Genomic DNA, 17,440 nt, shown 5'->3' with positions numbered 1-17,440 from the left:
TGTTAGGTACTGCTGGTGCCACAAGGGGGCACTGCAAAGACTGAGGAGCCGTATGGGATGGGGTTTCCGCCTTACCCATAAGTGTTTACAGATCACGTGGGCGGAACAGCAGGATCACAACATTACATAGATAGATAGATAGATAGATAGATAGATAGATAGATAGATAGATAGATAGATAGATAGATAGATAGATAGATGTGAAGGGCACCATATGATAGATAGATAGATAGATAGATAGATAGATAGATAGATAGATAGTGTCATATGTGTGCGATTGGGCGACAACTTACAGGCTCATGTTCATTTAATTACACTCCTAACCAGCGGGTGCCGCTATTGCCTAATTTGTGTTATCTCTTTCTCTCTATGCAGAAGCAGTGACAGAAGGACACGTTCACCACAGTTCCCCAACACTTTAGTTGTGTTTGTTTTCATTCTTACCGCAAATAGACAGAGAATGTCACAAAGATGCATTTGGGAAAACAATCTCAGAGCTCATATAATGGTGGTTGCACTCTGACCCAGAAGGTGGCACTGTTGCCTAATGCCACACTCTACAGAATGGACGAGTGACTGTCCTTTCATCTCTGACATCATGTTCAGTTTCCATTCCCCTGAGCCCACCCTTTCTGGGTCACCAGACTGCTAACTAGTCTGTCTGATGAAGGCTCCCTTCTGAGTAAGACGTCATTTGTTGTTTTCTTTTTGCAATCATTTTTTTTTTGCCTTTACCATTTACGGGGTTCACCTTGGTGCCCAAGACCTGTTTATGTGATTCCTTATTTCATTACAGCAGGAGGCTGACTCTTTTGGTTTCAGAGCTGTGTGAAGTGCAGGTCTGGCTTTTGTGTTTTTGGGAGCTTTTGTATGTTTTGGATGTTCATGACATTCTCAGACATGGGCTATTGGTTTGATTTTTCGTTTAGGTGGCTGCAATTCTTAAAGATCGCACTCGCATGGCACAGGAATCCACCAGTAGTTAAAACCTTCGATGGAAGAACAGAAAGATGAACTAAAATCCCACTACCATTAGCTGAACTAATTTGAAAGTGTGGACTCTAAACATCTAAAAACTTACACAGAAATAGCAATCAAAATGAGTGGAAGAGAAAAGGAAAGAGGGAAGAAAACAATAGCAGAGATGTGCTCACCTGCGGCTCACTCAGAATCAGCATGCGTATCAGATGGACCCGGAGGCTGGCTCCAAGTGACGCGTCCCTCAGCAGCTCAGACGCCTGTCAGAGAACACAGCAAACAATCAAGCAGTCTTTACTATGATTTAAAAAAAAACAACAATATGAGGAATTGTTAAACTAGCCCAACAATGCATTTCAGATAGACTAGACTTGATGAAGACCACAAAGTGAACAACTTCTTATCCTGGGGACAGTTCGAGACTTTCTGATTGTTAGGATATCCATACAGTCAACAAAAAAATGTCAAAAGTTAAAGGAGACAGAAGGAGACATCAGCTGCTAACTTCTAGTACGACTTAATCATGTGCACAGATTTGAAGTCATGCGCATGTGTACATGGCAGCACTGCACCCACCAATAAACTGCAAATCTTAGGACAGTAAGAAGAAGAAGAAGACGACAACCAGCCAAGGCCATCCATTTCTGCATTACCACAGCTGCAGTCAGAATTCTGAAAGAGATGCTGGCAGCAAGAGGGGCAAGGTGGGCTAGACGGAAATTTAGTATAGTCGGCAGGATCACATTACATAGATAGATAGATGGTGTGGCAGGCGGCTGGGGGCTGTGCCCAGCCGGGACCCCTAGAAGGGCCGAGACAGGGACTATACCTCCCCTGGACAACGAGAGGGCAGCCGCCTTGGCTTGTATGGGGGCCACGGGAATTGAGCATGGAAGCTCAACCCTATAGGGGCCCATGGCCACCGCCAGGGGGTGCCAGGACGATTGTGAAGCCATGGACGTTAGCACTTCCTCCTCACCCGGAGGTGCTGGCAGAAGGATTACCGGGGACACCTGGAGTGCTTCTGGGTGCTTATGTGGCACTTCCGCCACACCAGAAAGTGCCTCAGGGAAGCTCGTCAGATTGCACCTGGAGCACGTTTGGGTGGACATAAAAAGGGCCACCTCCCTCCAGTCATCAGCCGGAGTCAGGTGGAAGTGGACGAAGCTCGGAGGAGAGGAGCGGAGGCGGTGAAAGAAGACTAGATATTGGAGAGATCTGCACTGAGGGTGACTGGTGAAAAGACACTGGGTTGTGTGTGGGACTGTTGTAAAAAATAATTGCAAATAAATGTGTGGTGGGTTTCAACATTAGTGTCTGCCTGTCTGTGCCGAGGCTGATCTTCCACAATTGATAGATAGATAGATAGATAGATAGATAGATAGATAGATAGATAGATAGATAGATAGATAGATAGATAGATAGATAGATAGATAGATAGATAGATAGATAGATAGATAGATATGAAAGGCACTACATAATAGATAAGTAGATAGAGAAGACACTATATACTGTAATTGATGGACGGATAGATAGATTTGAGGAATAGGTTGATAAACCGATGGATGGGGGAGGGTTAGATGGACAGATAAATGAATGAAGAATAGGATTGGTGGGCTGACAGATAAGCAGTGCAAATGGCTGTCCTCTGATGTAATTGTGATTTAGCTCACACCTTGCAGTCCAGCTTGGACACATCATCAGTAAAGTTTCCTGGGGTCGTCAGATCTTTTGGGTCTCTCAACATCAGACTCCATCACCTTGGTGACCGAGCATCAGAAGTGATCGACTTGTGGCTTGTGTCCAAGTAGTCTGAGTGGACCACAGATCCACCAGCTTGATCCACAGCCATCCCAATGCCCTCTCTGCTATGTCTCTGATGTTAATGATGATTCTCCTGCTATACAGTCCCATGATTCCAAAGAACTTGAGTGCCCTGTAGACGGATTGACCTGCAGAGTTTCTACATCTGAATTCAGGGGGCTCACACTGGACCGTTATTCCCATCCTGCTGCTGCTGCCTCATTTGCCTACATGTTGTTCCCATGGAACAGTCATCTCCAGCAGCACCACTTGTCTTGCTTTCTCAGACACCAGGACCATGTCAGGCCTGAGTGTGGTTTCTGCGATGGTGTCTGGAAGTCTGAGCTGTTTCCCTTTGTCAGCTATCAGCTGCCAGTCTAATGCTATGGCAGGTAGACCTCCTGGAGGCTTCAGCTGCTCCTGTAGCTTCACTCCAGCCCTTACAAAGATCATGTACTTCCTCGCTGGTCCTTCCTGGCTATTTGCTTTGAGTGATCCCTGTGGTGATGGCATCTGTTATAACCCTCAACATCTGACCACCCCTCCTACTCACAATGTTGAGGTTGGTGAGGATGTATCTCTCTGTGTCCTCCAGGTGAGCCTGCTGTACATCTGCGCCCACCACCACCAGAAGCTCCAGGTGTCGCACTTCTGTGTCTGCAGCTGCTCTTCGTTGCCGAAGGTGGACCTCAGCTATCAAGAAGGAAATGGATGAGGATAAGTGAGGAAGAAGAGTCTGCAGGAGAGATAGCTCATTCACTGCATGTATAGAGCGCCTTTCCCATTACATCCCATGCCATGTTGCTATCAAACCCATTAAATAAAAATATATCTACGAGTCACCAGGTGAGCCAGGACACAGTGTTCATTCATTTGAATGTCTTGCTTTGTTCTGTAATCCCTCAGCCACAAGGCCCAAATCCTGATTTATTTGATTCCTCTTCATTTTATTCCTAACTAGCAAAATACCCGCTCTTCGCAGCGGCGAAGTACTGCCTTAAAATTTTTATTAAGAAGAAAATTAAACCTTTTTAAACTGAGGAATAATATACCAATAATTATTTGTTAAGGATCTCTTTGTATACCACGTGTCAGTTCGGCCCTCTGGTTGTAATATGACCAAGCTGTGCGCTGAGCTTACTCTTGAGCATGTAACGTACAGTTGGCCATGTAAACAGTAATCTTGGATTGCTGCTGTCATAATCGGTTTGAGTTTCATGGTTTGTTTCAATGACGACAGTATTTGCAGGACTTGTGTTGAAGAGACATTCGGCATCTGTCAAGCATTGTAAGCACACAACCAGTTTCATCGATAACTTCACATCCAGCTTTTGAGAGTTTAAACATTCATAAACATCAAAGTGTCCACTACTGAAATCGTCACCTGTCAGTCTAAGATGTTTAAGAGGCATTGGCGGTTTCGAAAGGTGTAAAATATTTGGCCATTTTGGTACACTTGAAAGCAACAACCGAACAATTCAGCGGCAGCCATCAACTCACATGCAGACCCATAGGTGAAGGGCTTAAGCAATTCACTCTTCTAGTGCTCCTGTGTAGTCAAATTATCTCCTGTACCGTCATCAGTCCAAACCCTTGAACCAGTCCCAGTCATTCAATACATAAGACACAATGGATATCAAGAGTGAGCCTGATATGGCCGTGTAATATGTAACACAGAGAATGGAAAAGGCAGGTGCCATCTCCGGGCATGGAAACCACTTGTATGTAGTATAGTCGGCAGGATCACGATAGATAGATAGATAGTGACAGTTCTTTGATCGATGGTGATCACCTCGATAGACATGTTAATGGGGGTACGGTTGGAATGATAAAGGAAATGGGTACCTGAACAATGTAAAGTAAGTCTAAAATACCTACACAACAACTATAATCGTAATAAATGAACAATAAAACAGCAGAGAAGCCGTGGATTAAACAAAAAGGCTGTAGTTATCAGCAGGGAGACGTGAATCCCGTGGCGAAGCAAGGAAGGGAATGTAGAGACCGGAGCGACGGACGGCCTTATATAGGCAAGCAGCCAACAACGTGGGAGGCGATGGGATGGGGGACCGAACACCGCCTCATACGGTGACCGAGCTGCAGGCTATGGACGTATATATGTACGTAAGTAGGATTCAGTTAGCGTTGGGAACCCGCGTACCAAATTTCTTGAAGATGGGCCCATAAGTAACAAAGACAGTTGAAAAGTTTAATATGGCGGCCGACAGTGGCATCATACCACCGAAATAAGTACCAAATTTCAGCCTTCTACCTACATGGGAAGTTGAAGAATTAGTGACGTTGGAAAGTTCAATATGGCAGCTGACAGTGGCGTCATACCACCAAAGTAAGTACGTTTCGGTTAGCGCAGGGAAGCCGCCTACCAAATTTCGTGAAGATAGGGCCATAAATAAGGGAGTTCAACATGGCGGACGTTGTCAACCGTTATGACCGTTACGTGTAGAATTTCGAAATGAAACCTGCTTAACATTTGTAAGTAAGCTGTAAGGAATGAGCCTGCCAAATTTCAGCCTTCTACCTACACGGGAAGTTGGAGAATTAGTGATGAGTCAGTGAGTGATTGAGTGAGTGAGTGAGTCAGTCAGTCAGTCAGTCAGTGAGGGCTTTGCCTTTTATTAGTATAGACTCCCACATGTCTTGTCAGTGTTAATGGACTCTTTCAATAATAACTTCACAATATTTGGGGATCACCATCTGGTGTGCCCACTCTGTCTATCTGTGCTGTGCTTTATCCTTTTACGTTACATGACATCAGCCAATCAGTCTTCAAGTTATATAGTGCCTTACACGGTGAAAACCTTCCAAGCTTGTTTTACATCTAAAAGAGAAGCACCAATCAATCGTTACATAAGGAGAGGAGGAGAGGCTGGGAGCATGCACTGATAGCACGTTGCTGCACCCACCGTACACCGAACCAACGGGATTGGGACCCAAGTGCAGTGGGTGATAGAATGCTGTGTCTTTTTACAGAGCAGACAAATTGGGCAAACAGTCTGGGCACACAAGCCAGAAATAATAGATGTGAGATGTCATACCTTCATTGAGATTCAACTGGCCAAAGGATACTGAGGGGTCTTCAGAGCGCAGCAGCTTCTCAAAGATCTGGAAGAATGAAAAGCAGATTAATGTTTAGTGCTGGCTTTGGTCACACCTTGGTGTTTTTAACGTGCCAAAGTTAAAGTTGGTCCGCACCCCCAGCACCATCATGATGAGCCCTGGTGCCCCGTATGGTTGTGAATTCAGCCCCTTCTTCTCACTCTGCTGACTTTCAAATGGACGGCTGTGTACGGCCCTAACACCATCGATACAATTGTGGATGACACATTGCAGTTGTTTCACAACATCTCTGAGGTCTTACATTTGGGTGTCCTTGAGTCCCAATATACAAAGGCTGAGGCAGAAGAATGTCCTCTGTGGAGAGAGGACCTTCAAAGCACATTCAGCTGGATGGCTACGGCCTTACAATGTTTAAAACTTCCCACAAGCTTGTTGACATTGCCTGCTAGGATGCTTCTCATTGACTTCAGCTGATCCTTCAATGCCGTCATCCTTCTGAAGCTCACAGGGAAGTGGGGTCTGCTAGGTAGGTGTGCATTTCTCTATCCAACTGGGTCTTGGACTTCCTGACAGAAAAACCCCAGACAGTCTGCATCAGAAAACACCATCTTCAGTAAACCATCACGGTGAATGACAATGACCCCCAGGGCTGGGTACTCAACCCACTTCTGTTCACTCTGCTGGATCACAACTGGACGGCTATGTGCAGCTCTAACACTGTCATTATGTTTCCAGATGTCACAATGGTGGTGGATCTCATCAGCTTACAGAATGGCGGTACAACAGTTGGTGGACTGGTTCATGTTCGACAATCTGTTTCCTAACATGGATCAGATGAGTGAGATAATTATTGACTTCAGCAATGTCCATGCTCTTCACACCCCACTGCACATCGAAGACTCTGTGGTGGAACTGGTCAAACCAAATTCCATGGTGTGCACCTGGCAGCTGACCTTACTTGGTCCATTAACACCACCTCAGTGATCAAGAAGGTGCTGCAGCATCTCCAATTCCTTCAGCGGCCGAAAGAAGGCAAGCCTAACACCCCCTCAAACCCCCCCCACCATTCTCACCACAGAGCGTTCTGACCAGCTGTGTCACCATCTAGTTTAGGAACTTCAGAGTCTCTGACCGTAAAGTCCTACAATGGATAGTACACACAACGGAAAAGATTGTTTGGACCTATCAGCTCACCCCCCCCCATTTAAGACACTTTTATAATGCGACACAAGGAAGAACCACTCCCACCCATCCCATTGTCTTTCCCACCTGGAAGAAGGTTCTGTAACATCTGAATCAGTTCTTCCAGGTTCTACAAGTCTGTGCCCTACACTGAAGACATCTTCATAAAGCGATGGATCAGCAAAGCCTACAGCATTGACAAGGACTACTCCCACCCGTCCCACTGTCTCTTTGTCCCGCTTCCATCTGGCAGAAGGTACTGAGCACCTGAATTAGTTCTGGATGATTCTGCAACAGCTTCTACCCCATGGTGGTCCACACTTTCAATTCTGCGCACCCCCACCAACAGATCTGCTACTACAGTAGCTGCTTATTTAGGTGTAGTACACGAGTCAGAGATGTCACTCCTGTTGTTTTGTGTTATTGGTGGTTTATTTTATACTATCTATTTCAAATTATTATTGTCTATTGTCAACAACCTAGGGGGTTTGGGGGATTGCACAACTGACACAAACACAATCACAGCTTCAAATGTTTGGTTTTTTTTTTTAATTTCTTCGATTTCCCTTACAAGCCCTCCACAGCACAGTCCATACGCAAACGGTGACTCCTTCCTCCTTCTCCCGACTCCGACTCCCTGAGGTGAGGGTGGAGGGCTCTTTATAAGCCAGATCCTAGAAGTGCTGCCAGTGTTTGGGCAAGGTCCCGAGGGGGTCCTTCCAGGTCCAAACAAAAGGATGATTCCGCCCTGCTGCCCCTCCCTGGTGGCACCCATGATACCGAGCAGGGTAGGCCTTATGGAACTACAATTCCCAGCCTGCCCAGTGGTTTGGGAAAAGAGCAGGAGCAGCACCACAGGGAGGCTGCCATCTAGGGTTTTGGGGGAGTGTATAGTATGAAAAATTTTATTTCTCTGCCATTATTCTGGTCTCCCTTCCAGGCAAGGGGCCACCTTTCCTCCCGGATGGAATGGCAGATAATCCCGCACGGCACTATTTACTTATCTATCTATCTATCTATCTATCTATCTATCTATCTATCTATCTATCTATCTATCTATCTATCTATCTATCTATCTATTATATAGCACCTTTTCTATCTATCTATCTATCTATCTATCTATCTATCTATCTATCTATTATATAGCACCTTTTCTATCTATCTATCTATCTATCTATCTATTATATAGCACCTTTTCTATCTATCTATCTATCTATCTATCTATCTATCTATCTATCTATCTATCTATCTATCATATAGTGCCTTTCAAATTTATCTATCTATCTATCTATCTATCTATCTATCTATCTATCTATCTATCTATCTATCTATCTATTATATAGCACCTTTTCTATCTATCTATCTATCTATCTATCTATCTATCTATCTATCTATCTATCTATCTATCTATCTATCTATTGTATAGTATCATTCATTGCACATGTCCTGTGTTTATGCTCCATGGTGGTCCTGGCCATTGTTCTTTTCTGCCACTGTATGCTGCAATACGTTGTATCGATGGTATGACAATAAAGCCACTTGACTTGCTGTGACTTGACTCGACAGGAACCCCCTGCCACCATCCCACTGTCACCAGATGAACTGAGAGTTACAAGGAAGTAAATCCACTCAAATGATCAACAAACTGGGAGTGAGTGTCTGAACTGGGGGTCTGATGCATTTACCCACTTTAGCCATTGAGCCACACAGCCAGGCACTGGTAGAAGCAATGGACAGATATATTAATTTTATGTATGCATATTCTATTAATCATAAGAATATACACACACTCCGTATACCCTTAGGATTCATAGTATTCTCAGCAACCTTATCAGCGGCACGTGAATGAGCTCAAACTTTGGATTTAAACCAAATTGTTTCTCCAGTCCACAACAATGAAGTGAAGAAGAAAAGCAATTTTGAATTTGACGGATTTTATTTTAGACGCCTTTAACCCCTGAGCCTCACAACCAGCTCTGCACACGAGTCTCACTTTCATGCGTCACGCACGTGTGTCAGAGGACCACCTTCTAGGCACATTGAAGGCATGCAATACCACACCAGGGCAAGAGGGGGCGTTGTTGCTAAGAGTATCATCTCTTGTGTCACCCACAAGAAGACGCCCAGTGAGGGCAATTGACCCCGCCCCTTCCTGTCATAACACTTTAAAATCTGGACGTCTCATTTGGACCCCGACTTGTTAAAGAACGGAGCTCTCAAATGAAGATGGCGCCACCGACTCACAAAAGCCAGGAAGGTTGTATTCTTTAAGTTCTGTTTTACACCCTTGTTTGTTTGTAAAGGTGAATGTTGGATTCAAAAGGGAGACCCGGTTAACACCCCAAACCATTCCTTTGGACTCCTCTTGTGTCTTTCATTCATCCACACATGCTGGGCATTATTAATACCTTGACCTGAAGCTTATTGATCTCCCACCATTTTGCCACTGGGTCACAAATAACAAAACCAGCATTAAGTTTGCTTTTATGAATTTGAGCATGGGAAAGGCGCTATATTAATAAGCGATACTATTATTCTATGGCACCCTTCACAATCTTCTCTCCCAGACCCGTTGACTGAAAAAAAACGTCCAGCAGACCTGAAGTGGTGAAGTTCTTCCTCTCAGCTGACCTGGAGCGTGCTGTTTATGAATTGAGACCACCCTCTTCTAAAGGGTACCAAGCTGTAGAGCGCCCCACATCCCAGACCCTGGCAGCACAGTGGCTCCCCACAGTGCCACACAGCCAGCCAGCCAGCCACTTAGAGGGAGACCCCCACCACCACACACACAGGCCCCATTTCTCAGCTATTGTGGCTCATGTGAGTGGTCTCTGGATTGAAACTCTTTAATCTTCCCCCCCACCTCCAAATCGCCCAGATGTGACCCTGCGGTTGGCTCACCTCTTTGGCAGGATTCCTCAGCAGCGCCAGTCCCAGCAGCAGCGAGATCAGCAGCAGAATCGTCCTCGCCATGTCTGTCGCTCCAGTCTCTGGTGGTCTACTTATTTCCTTTACACAGAGAGGCCCAAACTTGTGCAATCCCATTTAGCGGATGTTGAAATGCGGGATTCGGTTGATCAGTGACAGACCTCCCACGGGGCAGACAAGGGGGGCCGATGTGGTGGTGGTGGGGGGGCTTTAGGAAGAGACTTCCGTTGCCGGGGTAGGGATACCTTTATCATAATGTGTTGTGCCCTGCTGTGTGGTTGACCCCCAAACTTTTTTTTTTACTAAATCAATGCAAAATTCCTTATTTTTATTTTAACAAGCGCAAATGAATATTTGTACAAAATCTGTTTATTTGCATTGGTGGCGGCCCCTCGGGCCTCTGAGGTGATTGACCTTCCAGTGTAAACTGCAGTCTGACAGGTGCCTGATGTGGGCGCTCCACCTGAGTGAGGGGCCTGCTGCCCATGATGGGACACACAGTCATGTGGGGCAAACATCATTAATGTTTGTGGCCACTAGGGGGCATCTTTGCACAAGCACACAAACCCATTCACAGGTTCAAATAACCTTTAAAGATTGTGCCTTCATAACAGACATTTTCTGCCAAACCTCCTCCAGCAAGTGTCCTCCTCCTCCTCCTCCTCTTCCTCCTCCTGCCTCTGGCTCTCCAAGTGCGATGAGGATGCCCCTTTTATGCCGAACCCAGGACAGCTTCTGCAGCCCGGACAGCCATTCCTTTCAGGTGCCCTTGGTGGCACCCGTGGGACCCAGCAGATTTCACCCAAAAGGAGTACAGTTCCCAGTATGACCTGAGGGTGTGTGCATGGGTAACATACCAGGGGAATGCCGTATCCCCCTGTCATTCATTTAGTAGTCCTGTCCGCTATCCATCCTGGCCAGGATATCCATCCAGTGTTTCCTTCCATTACAGATCTACCAACAGATACAAAAAGCCACCTTGGTCACAGTTAAAGGGGGCATAACCATGTGAGGGCCTAAGCAAGCTAAGTGGCCACCACCACTTGGACAGTCACGTGCCCCCAAACTCACACAGAAAAGGGGGGTGAAGAGGGTCTATAAACAGGCATACTGCTTAGGACCCCTAGAAGTCAAGAATCAGCCTTGGGTAGCCACCAAGCCATTTTTTACCCCCTTATCTGGGTCCAGGTTGTTACCCCCCCACTTATTCCATCCTTCCATTATGGCACCCTGACCAGGTAAGGAATTTGCCTCCATCCTGGGTGGGATGCCCACTCATCCTCTGGGGCTTCTACAAAGCCAATAGGACCACATCATCTGCTAAAAGCAGAGCTGTGATCCTGAGGTCACTGAACTGGACCCGCTTCACCCCTTGACTGTGCCTAGATATTTTGTCCACATATATCACAAACTGGATCAGTGACAAAAGGGCAGCTCTGGTGGAGTCTCACACACACACTGGGAATGAGTCTGACTTACAGCCGGCAATAGAAACTTTGCTTTCAAACCAGTTATACAAGGTCCGACTAGCCCACAATAGCAGGCCTGGTACCCCATACTCCTGAAGACCCCAAAACAGGACACCCCGAGGGACACAGCAGTTTGCCTTTTTCCAAGTTCACAAAACCCATGCAGGCTGGCTGGGCATACTCCCATGAACCCTCCAGAATCCTTATGAGGGCTAAAAGCTGGTCCAGTGTTCTGTGCCCAGGATGAAATCCAGATTGTTCCTCTTGGATCCAAGGTTTGACCATCCGACGGACCCTCCTTTCCAAGAACCCAGGCATAGGCCTTCCTAGTGTGAACCCCATAAAGTAGGAACACACCCTCCGGTCCGGTCCAGTTTCTTAAAGATGATCGACTATCACCCCAGTTTGACCCCAACCTCAATGCCATGTTGAAGAGGTGCGTCAGCCAAGACGGCCCAACAACATCCGGAGCCTTCAGGATCTCGGGGGCAATTGCCATCTAAGCAAGGGCCCAGGTCACCGAGGAGTTTAATCTCAGTGACGTTAGCTCCAGTGAGAGGTGAGTTCTCCTCCAAGTCCTCCTCAAAGTAAGGTGTGTCATTAGGGTAGCATCATGACCAATTTATAGGAATAACGTAATGTAGTAAAATGTTGCCAAACCCTGACTGTGAATCGCAGGGAGCAGCAGCCTACCTCAGCAGCACTGGCCAGGCAGGAGCCAATCCTAGATTTGGTTCCAGGACCTAATTTAGTGGAACATCATCTTCATAAATTTTTAAACAAATTCATATCCACTCAATCCACTTCAGGATGACAGGGAGCAGGAGCCTATTTGGGCGGCACTGGGCACAAGGCAGGAAGCAGCTGTGGTCAGGGCAAATGTCCAATACAGGGTCCTCACATGCACTGGGGCTCATTTACAGGAGTCACATTGTGTCAATTTTCAAACCCACTTAATCCAGTCGAAGATTATGGGAGGGTGGAATTAGGAGTCTATCCCAGCTAGCATAGAATGCAAGGAAGGAACAAACCCTGGACACAATGTCAGTGCATCACAAAGTGAACACACACCCACACACACACACACACACACACACACACACACAGGACAATTTAGTGTCACCAGTTCATTCACCTAAACTGTGTGTCTTTGGATTGTGGAACACCTAGAGGGAACCCCACATAAATAAAGTTCTATCTGTGGAAACAAGGCAATCATGCAAACTCCACACAAGGGAAGACCAAGGTTGCAAACCCTGGTCTCTCTCTTTCTTCAAGGTAGCAGCCCTACCAACCACTGTGCCACCATGCCACCCTTTAACAGGAGGCAATAAACATAAAAACAAAAATATGGCACAAACAGACATCAGGAGAACATGATGTCAGACTCCACATGGACATGTTTTGAAACCAGCATGTTGAACTGTTTAGCAGCTGCACTTACAGTACCACCCTGGCACGGTGGCGCAGTGGTAGCGCTGCTGCCTCGCAGTAAGAAGACCTGGGTTCACTACATTTGGGTGTCCCTGAAAGGTCAGTACGGGACGGGGGAAAAAATGATCAAATATGGGACATGTCCCGTGTATAAGGGACGTCTGGCAACCCTATATTAGCTAAACAAAGCTAAGCTGGACGGACTGAAGGGTCTCCTCTTATGTTTTCTTATGTGTTTAGTAGTTCAGCCCAACAACTTCATTTTCCTGCCTCTTCTTGTCTCAGGTCGAGACTGGAATGCTCTGCAAATTTGTTTTTTTATCAAAGCAGACTCATCTGTCACCCAACAATTCTTGTTTTTTTTTATTTTTGGTCACTAAATGAGTTGGCCAAGCCTTGATACCACTTTTAAATCGCTGAATCCTCTGAATTCTCCAATTTCACTGCAGCCTCCCTAGTTCCCCCTGCAGTCCACTGGGGTCTCTTTTAATTCAAACTGTCCTCTTGTCTCCAATTATTGTTTTCAATTTATAAACAGTTTGATTTTGAGCCATTTTGCTGGCTCTTGCCACTGTCCATAATCTCTGACCCCTGCCATGCAGTGGGCAGGTTGCTGGAGCAGGATGGATCTCTTGATCTGTACGCATGCCTATGCTTCTCAAGTGCCTTGTGCTTGGTCAGTCATCTCCTGAAGTCTTCAGGAACATTTTAATTTCTGAGGTTTTTCCATAAACTCGAAATAGCAATGTGGTGGGCACTGCCAGTTCAAGTGGAAGGTCAGGTTTCACAGCACGTAGGCTCCTACAAAAAAGCTGCTTGTGATGTTTAAAACCCATTTAGCCCTTTACTGCATTTATATCTGAGATTCAGTAATAGGTGTTGTAACCAGTAGGGGGCGTTGTAGCACCCCAAACCCTAAACACAGCCTCACAGATACAAGTCCAGGGTTGACTTAACGCATGGGCACACTGGGCAGTTGACTTGAGGCCCCTCGAGCTTAGGGAGCCCATGCTAATCTATGTATGTTGTGACTTAATAAAGTATCTATCTATCTATCTATCTATCTATCTATCTATCTATCTATCTATCTATCTATCTATCTATCTATCTATTATATAGTGCCTTTCCTATCTATCTATCTATCTATTATATAGTGCCTTTCATATCTATCTATCTATCTATCTATCTATCTATCTATCTATCTATCTATCTATCTATCTATCTATCTATCTATCTATCCCTAATATATAGTGCCTTTCATATCTATTGAATATACAGTATAGTGCCTTTATCTATCTATCTATCTATCTATCTATCTATCTATCTATCTATCTATTATATAGTGCCTTTCATATCTATCTATCTATCTATCTATCTATCTATCTATCTATCTATCTATCTACTTGCTGAGTGCTTGTGTAGGTAGGGACCCCAGTGCACTGTTTTGCCTGGGCCTTTAATGCTGTTAAGACGGCCCTGCACAAGTCCTGGGTGCAAATACAAGGTTTTTTAATAATAATTACCTTATTAATAGGGTGGCACAGTGGTAGTGCTGCTGCCACGCAGTAAGAAGACCTGGGTTCGCTTCCCGGGTCCTCCCTGCATGGGGTTTCCATGTTCTCCCCGTGTCTGCGTGGGTTTCCTCCCACAGTCCAAAGACATGCAGGTTAGGTGCATTGGCAATCCTAAATTGTGTTTGGTATGAGTGTGTGTGCCATGTCTAGGGATTTGTTCCTGCCTTGCACTCTGTGCTGGCTGGGATTGGCTCGCTCTAGCCGACCCCTGAGTTAGGGTATAGCAGGTTAGAAAATGACTGACTGACTGACCTACCACCCTTCATTGTAAAAAGTGCGATTGTTCTGTAACATCCTAGTGTTTTGAGGTTTGTGTGTGCTGGGATTGGGGTGAAGTAAACTGTAATATAAAGGAGCAATTGGCATAGTCGTTAAGATCAAAGCCAATATGTTGCTCGGCTGTTTATTTAGGAAATTAGCACGAGAAGCTGATGGCGAGATTTCCAGGGTGGCCAGCTTCATGCCCAAGAAGTTCTTCGGCTGGAACTTTTAGCAGATTTGCGATCCCAGCGGACATGGACTGAATTAAAGTCCGAAAAAAGTCTGCGGTAGATAGATGAGTTAAGCTGCTGGGGTCACTTGCTGTATCATTATAGGAGTTGGATCTGTGTGTTCAGGGGTTGGATAAGCACCATGTGCCATCTGTGATGAAGGAATGCTTGGAACATGTCAGCCCAATAGTGGGTGATGTGGAACCTAAAAAGCAGGTCCTGACCTTTGGGTTTACTGCAAGCAAATATGTGATGGAGAGCAATGGAGGATAAGAATGAGCAGTGCAGGATTTACGTATAAGCTACACAAGCTATAGCTTAGGGCCCCCGCCTTCTTAGGGGCCCCCAAAACAAATCACATTTAGCACTTACATAGAATATCTGGAGTCATAAAGGGCCCCATGTCTCAAATAGCTTAGGGCCTTATCAAGTCTACATCCGGCCCTGAGAATGAGAGCTTTAAATGGACTGTAAAGCAACATCTTTTGATCTGATTACATTAGAGGTTTTGAAAAATGAGACCAACAGCTGCACTTATTAAAATGTGAAGATGTTTGAGACAGAAACTGAAGCATTCTTGTGGGGAGTCAAGGACAAGGATATGAATTATTTATATCCAGATCTGATGGGAGGCGGATAAAGAAAGTAGATGGCCCCATCTGAGGAACTTTTTGAAGAATGTCAAGGCCGGATCTGAAAAATGTGCAACAAAAGAAACCACAGTGGTGTGAAAATGTAAGTGCACCCCATGGAAACTTGTTTGACATATTGGAACAGGCAGACAAGAAAAGGTGATTACTGTCAGAGATGGCTGGGGTGGCAACCCGGCCAGGACGCCAAGGAAGACGGGAGGAGGACTTACGCCTTCCCCAGACCATGTGGGGGCAACCGCCCTGGTTCCTTTGGGGGCCATGGTTACAGAGCTTAGAAGCTCAACCCTGTAGGGGCCCGTGGTCACCGCCAGGGGGTGCCCCCGTGCCTTTGGAGCCCTGGACCTTGGCACTTCCGCCACACCCGGATGGGCCGGGAGGAAAAAGACTGGGGACACCTGGAGTGCTTCCAGGTACGCAGCCGGCACTTACGCCACACTGGGGTGTGTTTGTGGGAGATTGCCGGGAAGTACCTGGAGCACATCCGGGTGTGTATAAATGGGCCGAATCCCTTCAGACAATGGCGAGAGTTGGGAGCGGAGTGGACTGAGCTTGCTGGAGGACACAAGGAGGCAGCCTGAAGAGAAAGTAAGGCATTGTGAAGAGGCCAGGACTTTGGGGTTTTGTGGTGCACTGAACTGTAAATAGAATGTATAATAAACGTGTGTGAGGTGAAACCAACATGTCTGCCTGTCTGTGGCCGGGCCAGTCTCCACATCACCTAGAACAAATGACACATCAAAATGACGTGGTGTATTCATTCTCATTATCTAAATGAACTAAAATGATGATTTGTCATGTGTAGTACTTTGGGCGTTGTACTGTGTTAGCCATTATGGATGTAATGAGAAGTCAAGCAAAAATGACACCTTTCATTGGCTAACTGAACAGATTACAATATGTAAGCTTTTGAAGCAGCTCAGGCCCCTTTGGCATAGTCGTCAGGATCAAAGCCAATATGCATAATAATCGACTCTCCTTTCAACAGTAAAGATCACAGTGGTGTGTCTTTCATTTCCTAGGAACATCTGAGCACTGCAGTGTTTTCAGAACAAAGATCTTTAGTGACGCAGTATTTAGTTGTATGAAATTAAATCAAATGTGAACAACTGGCTGTGCACAAATGTGGGTGCCCTTGTCATGTTCCTGATTTGAATGCCTGTCACTGCTCAATGCTGATTACTTGGTTGGATGAGCTCATGAAGCCTTGAACCTTGATAGACAGGAGTGTCCAGTCATGAGTGGTCAAAGGTATTTAAGGTGGTCAATCGCAAGTTGTGCTTCCTTACCTTTGACTCTCCTCTGAAGAGTGACAGACAGCATGGGATCCTCAATGCAACTCTCCAAAGATCTGAAAACAAAGATTGTTGAGTCTCCTGGTTTAGGGGAAGGCTACAAAAAGCCATCTCAGAGGTTTAAACTGTCAGTTTCAACTGTAAGGAATGGAATTAGGAAATGGAAGGCCACAGGCACAGTTGCTGTTAAACCCAGCAGGTCTGGCAGGCCAAGAAAAACACAGGAGCGGCACATGAGCAGGATTGTGAGAATGGTTAGAGACAACACACAGATCACCTCCACAGACCTGTAAGAACATCTCGCTGCAGATGGTGTATCTGTACATCGTTCTACAATTCAGCACAATTTGCACAAAGAACATCTGTATGGCAGGGTGATGAGAAAGAAGCCCTTTCTGCACTCACACCACAAACAGAGTCACTTGTTGTATTCAAATGCTCATTTAGACAAGCCAGATTCATTTTGGAACAAAGTGCTTTGGACTGATGAGACAAAAATTGAGTTATTTGGTCAGAACAAAAAGCACTTTGCATGGCGGAAGAAGAACACCGCATTCC

At 45.7% G+C, this 17,440-nt stretch overlaps 1 protein-coding gene across 1 annotated transcript in view; it reads right to left on the bottom strand.

Annotated features, from left to right (window-relative positions):
• adamts13 (ADAM metallopeptidase with thrombospondin type 1 motif, 13) overlaps positions 1-10,075 on the bottom strand; it is a 66,363-nt gene extending 56,288 nt beyond the window's left edge. Inside the window, exons 1-4 of the mRNA XM_039764415.1 lie at positions 9,943-10,075; positions 5,838-5,904; positions 3,335-3,474; positions 1,155-1,238 (exon numbers count right to left, since the gene is read on the bottom strand). Of these exons, the coding sequence (XP_039620349.1) occupies positions 1,155-1,238; positions 3,335-3,474; positions 5,838-5,904; positions 9,943-10,014 (363 nt within the window). The 5' untranslated portion in view covers positions 10,015-10,075. The remainder of the gene's footprint in view (positions 1-1,154; positions 1,239-3,334; positions 3,475-5,837; positions 5,905-9,942) is intronic.
• Between the last annotated feature and the right edge of the window lie 7,365 nt (positions 10,076-17,440).

This window comes from Polypterus senegalus, chromosome 9 (genome assembly GCF_016835505.1).
Source record: "Polypterus senegalus isolate Bchr_013 chromosome 9, ASM1683550v1, whole genome shotgun sequence".
Taxonomy (NCBI): Eukaryota; Metazoa; Chordata; class Cladistia; order Polypteriformes; family Polypteridae; genus Polypterus; species Polypterus senegalus.
Note: the sequence above shows the minus strand (reverse complement) of the source record. Positions and strands in the feature narration are given on the sequence as shown.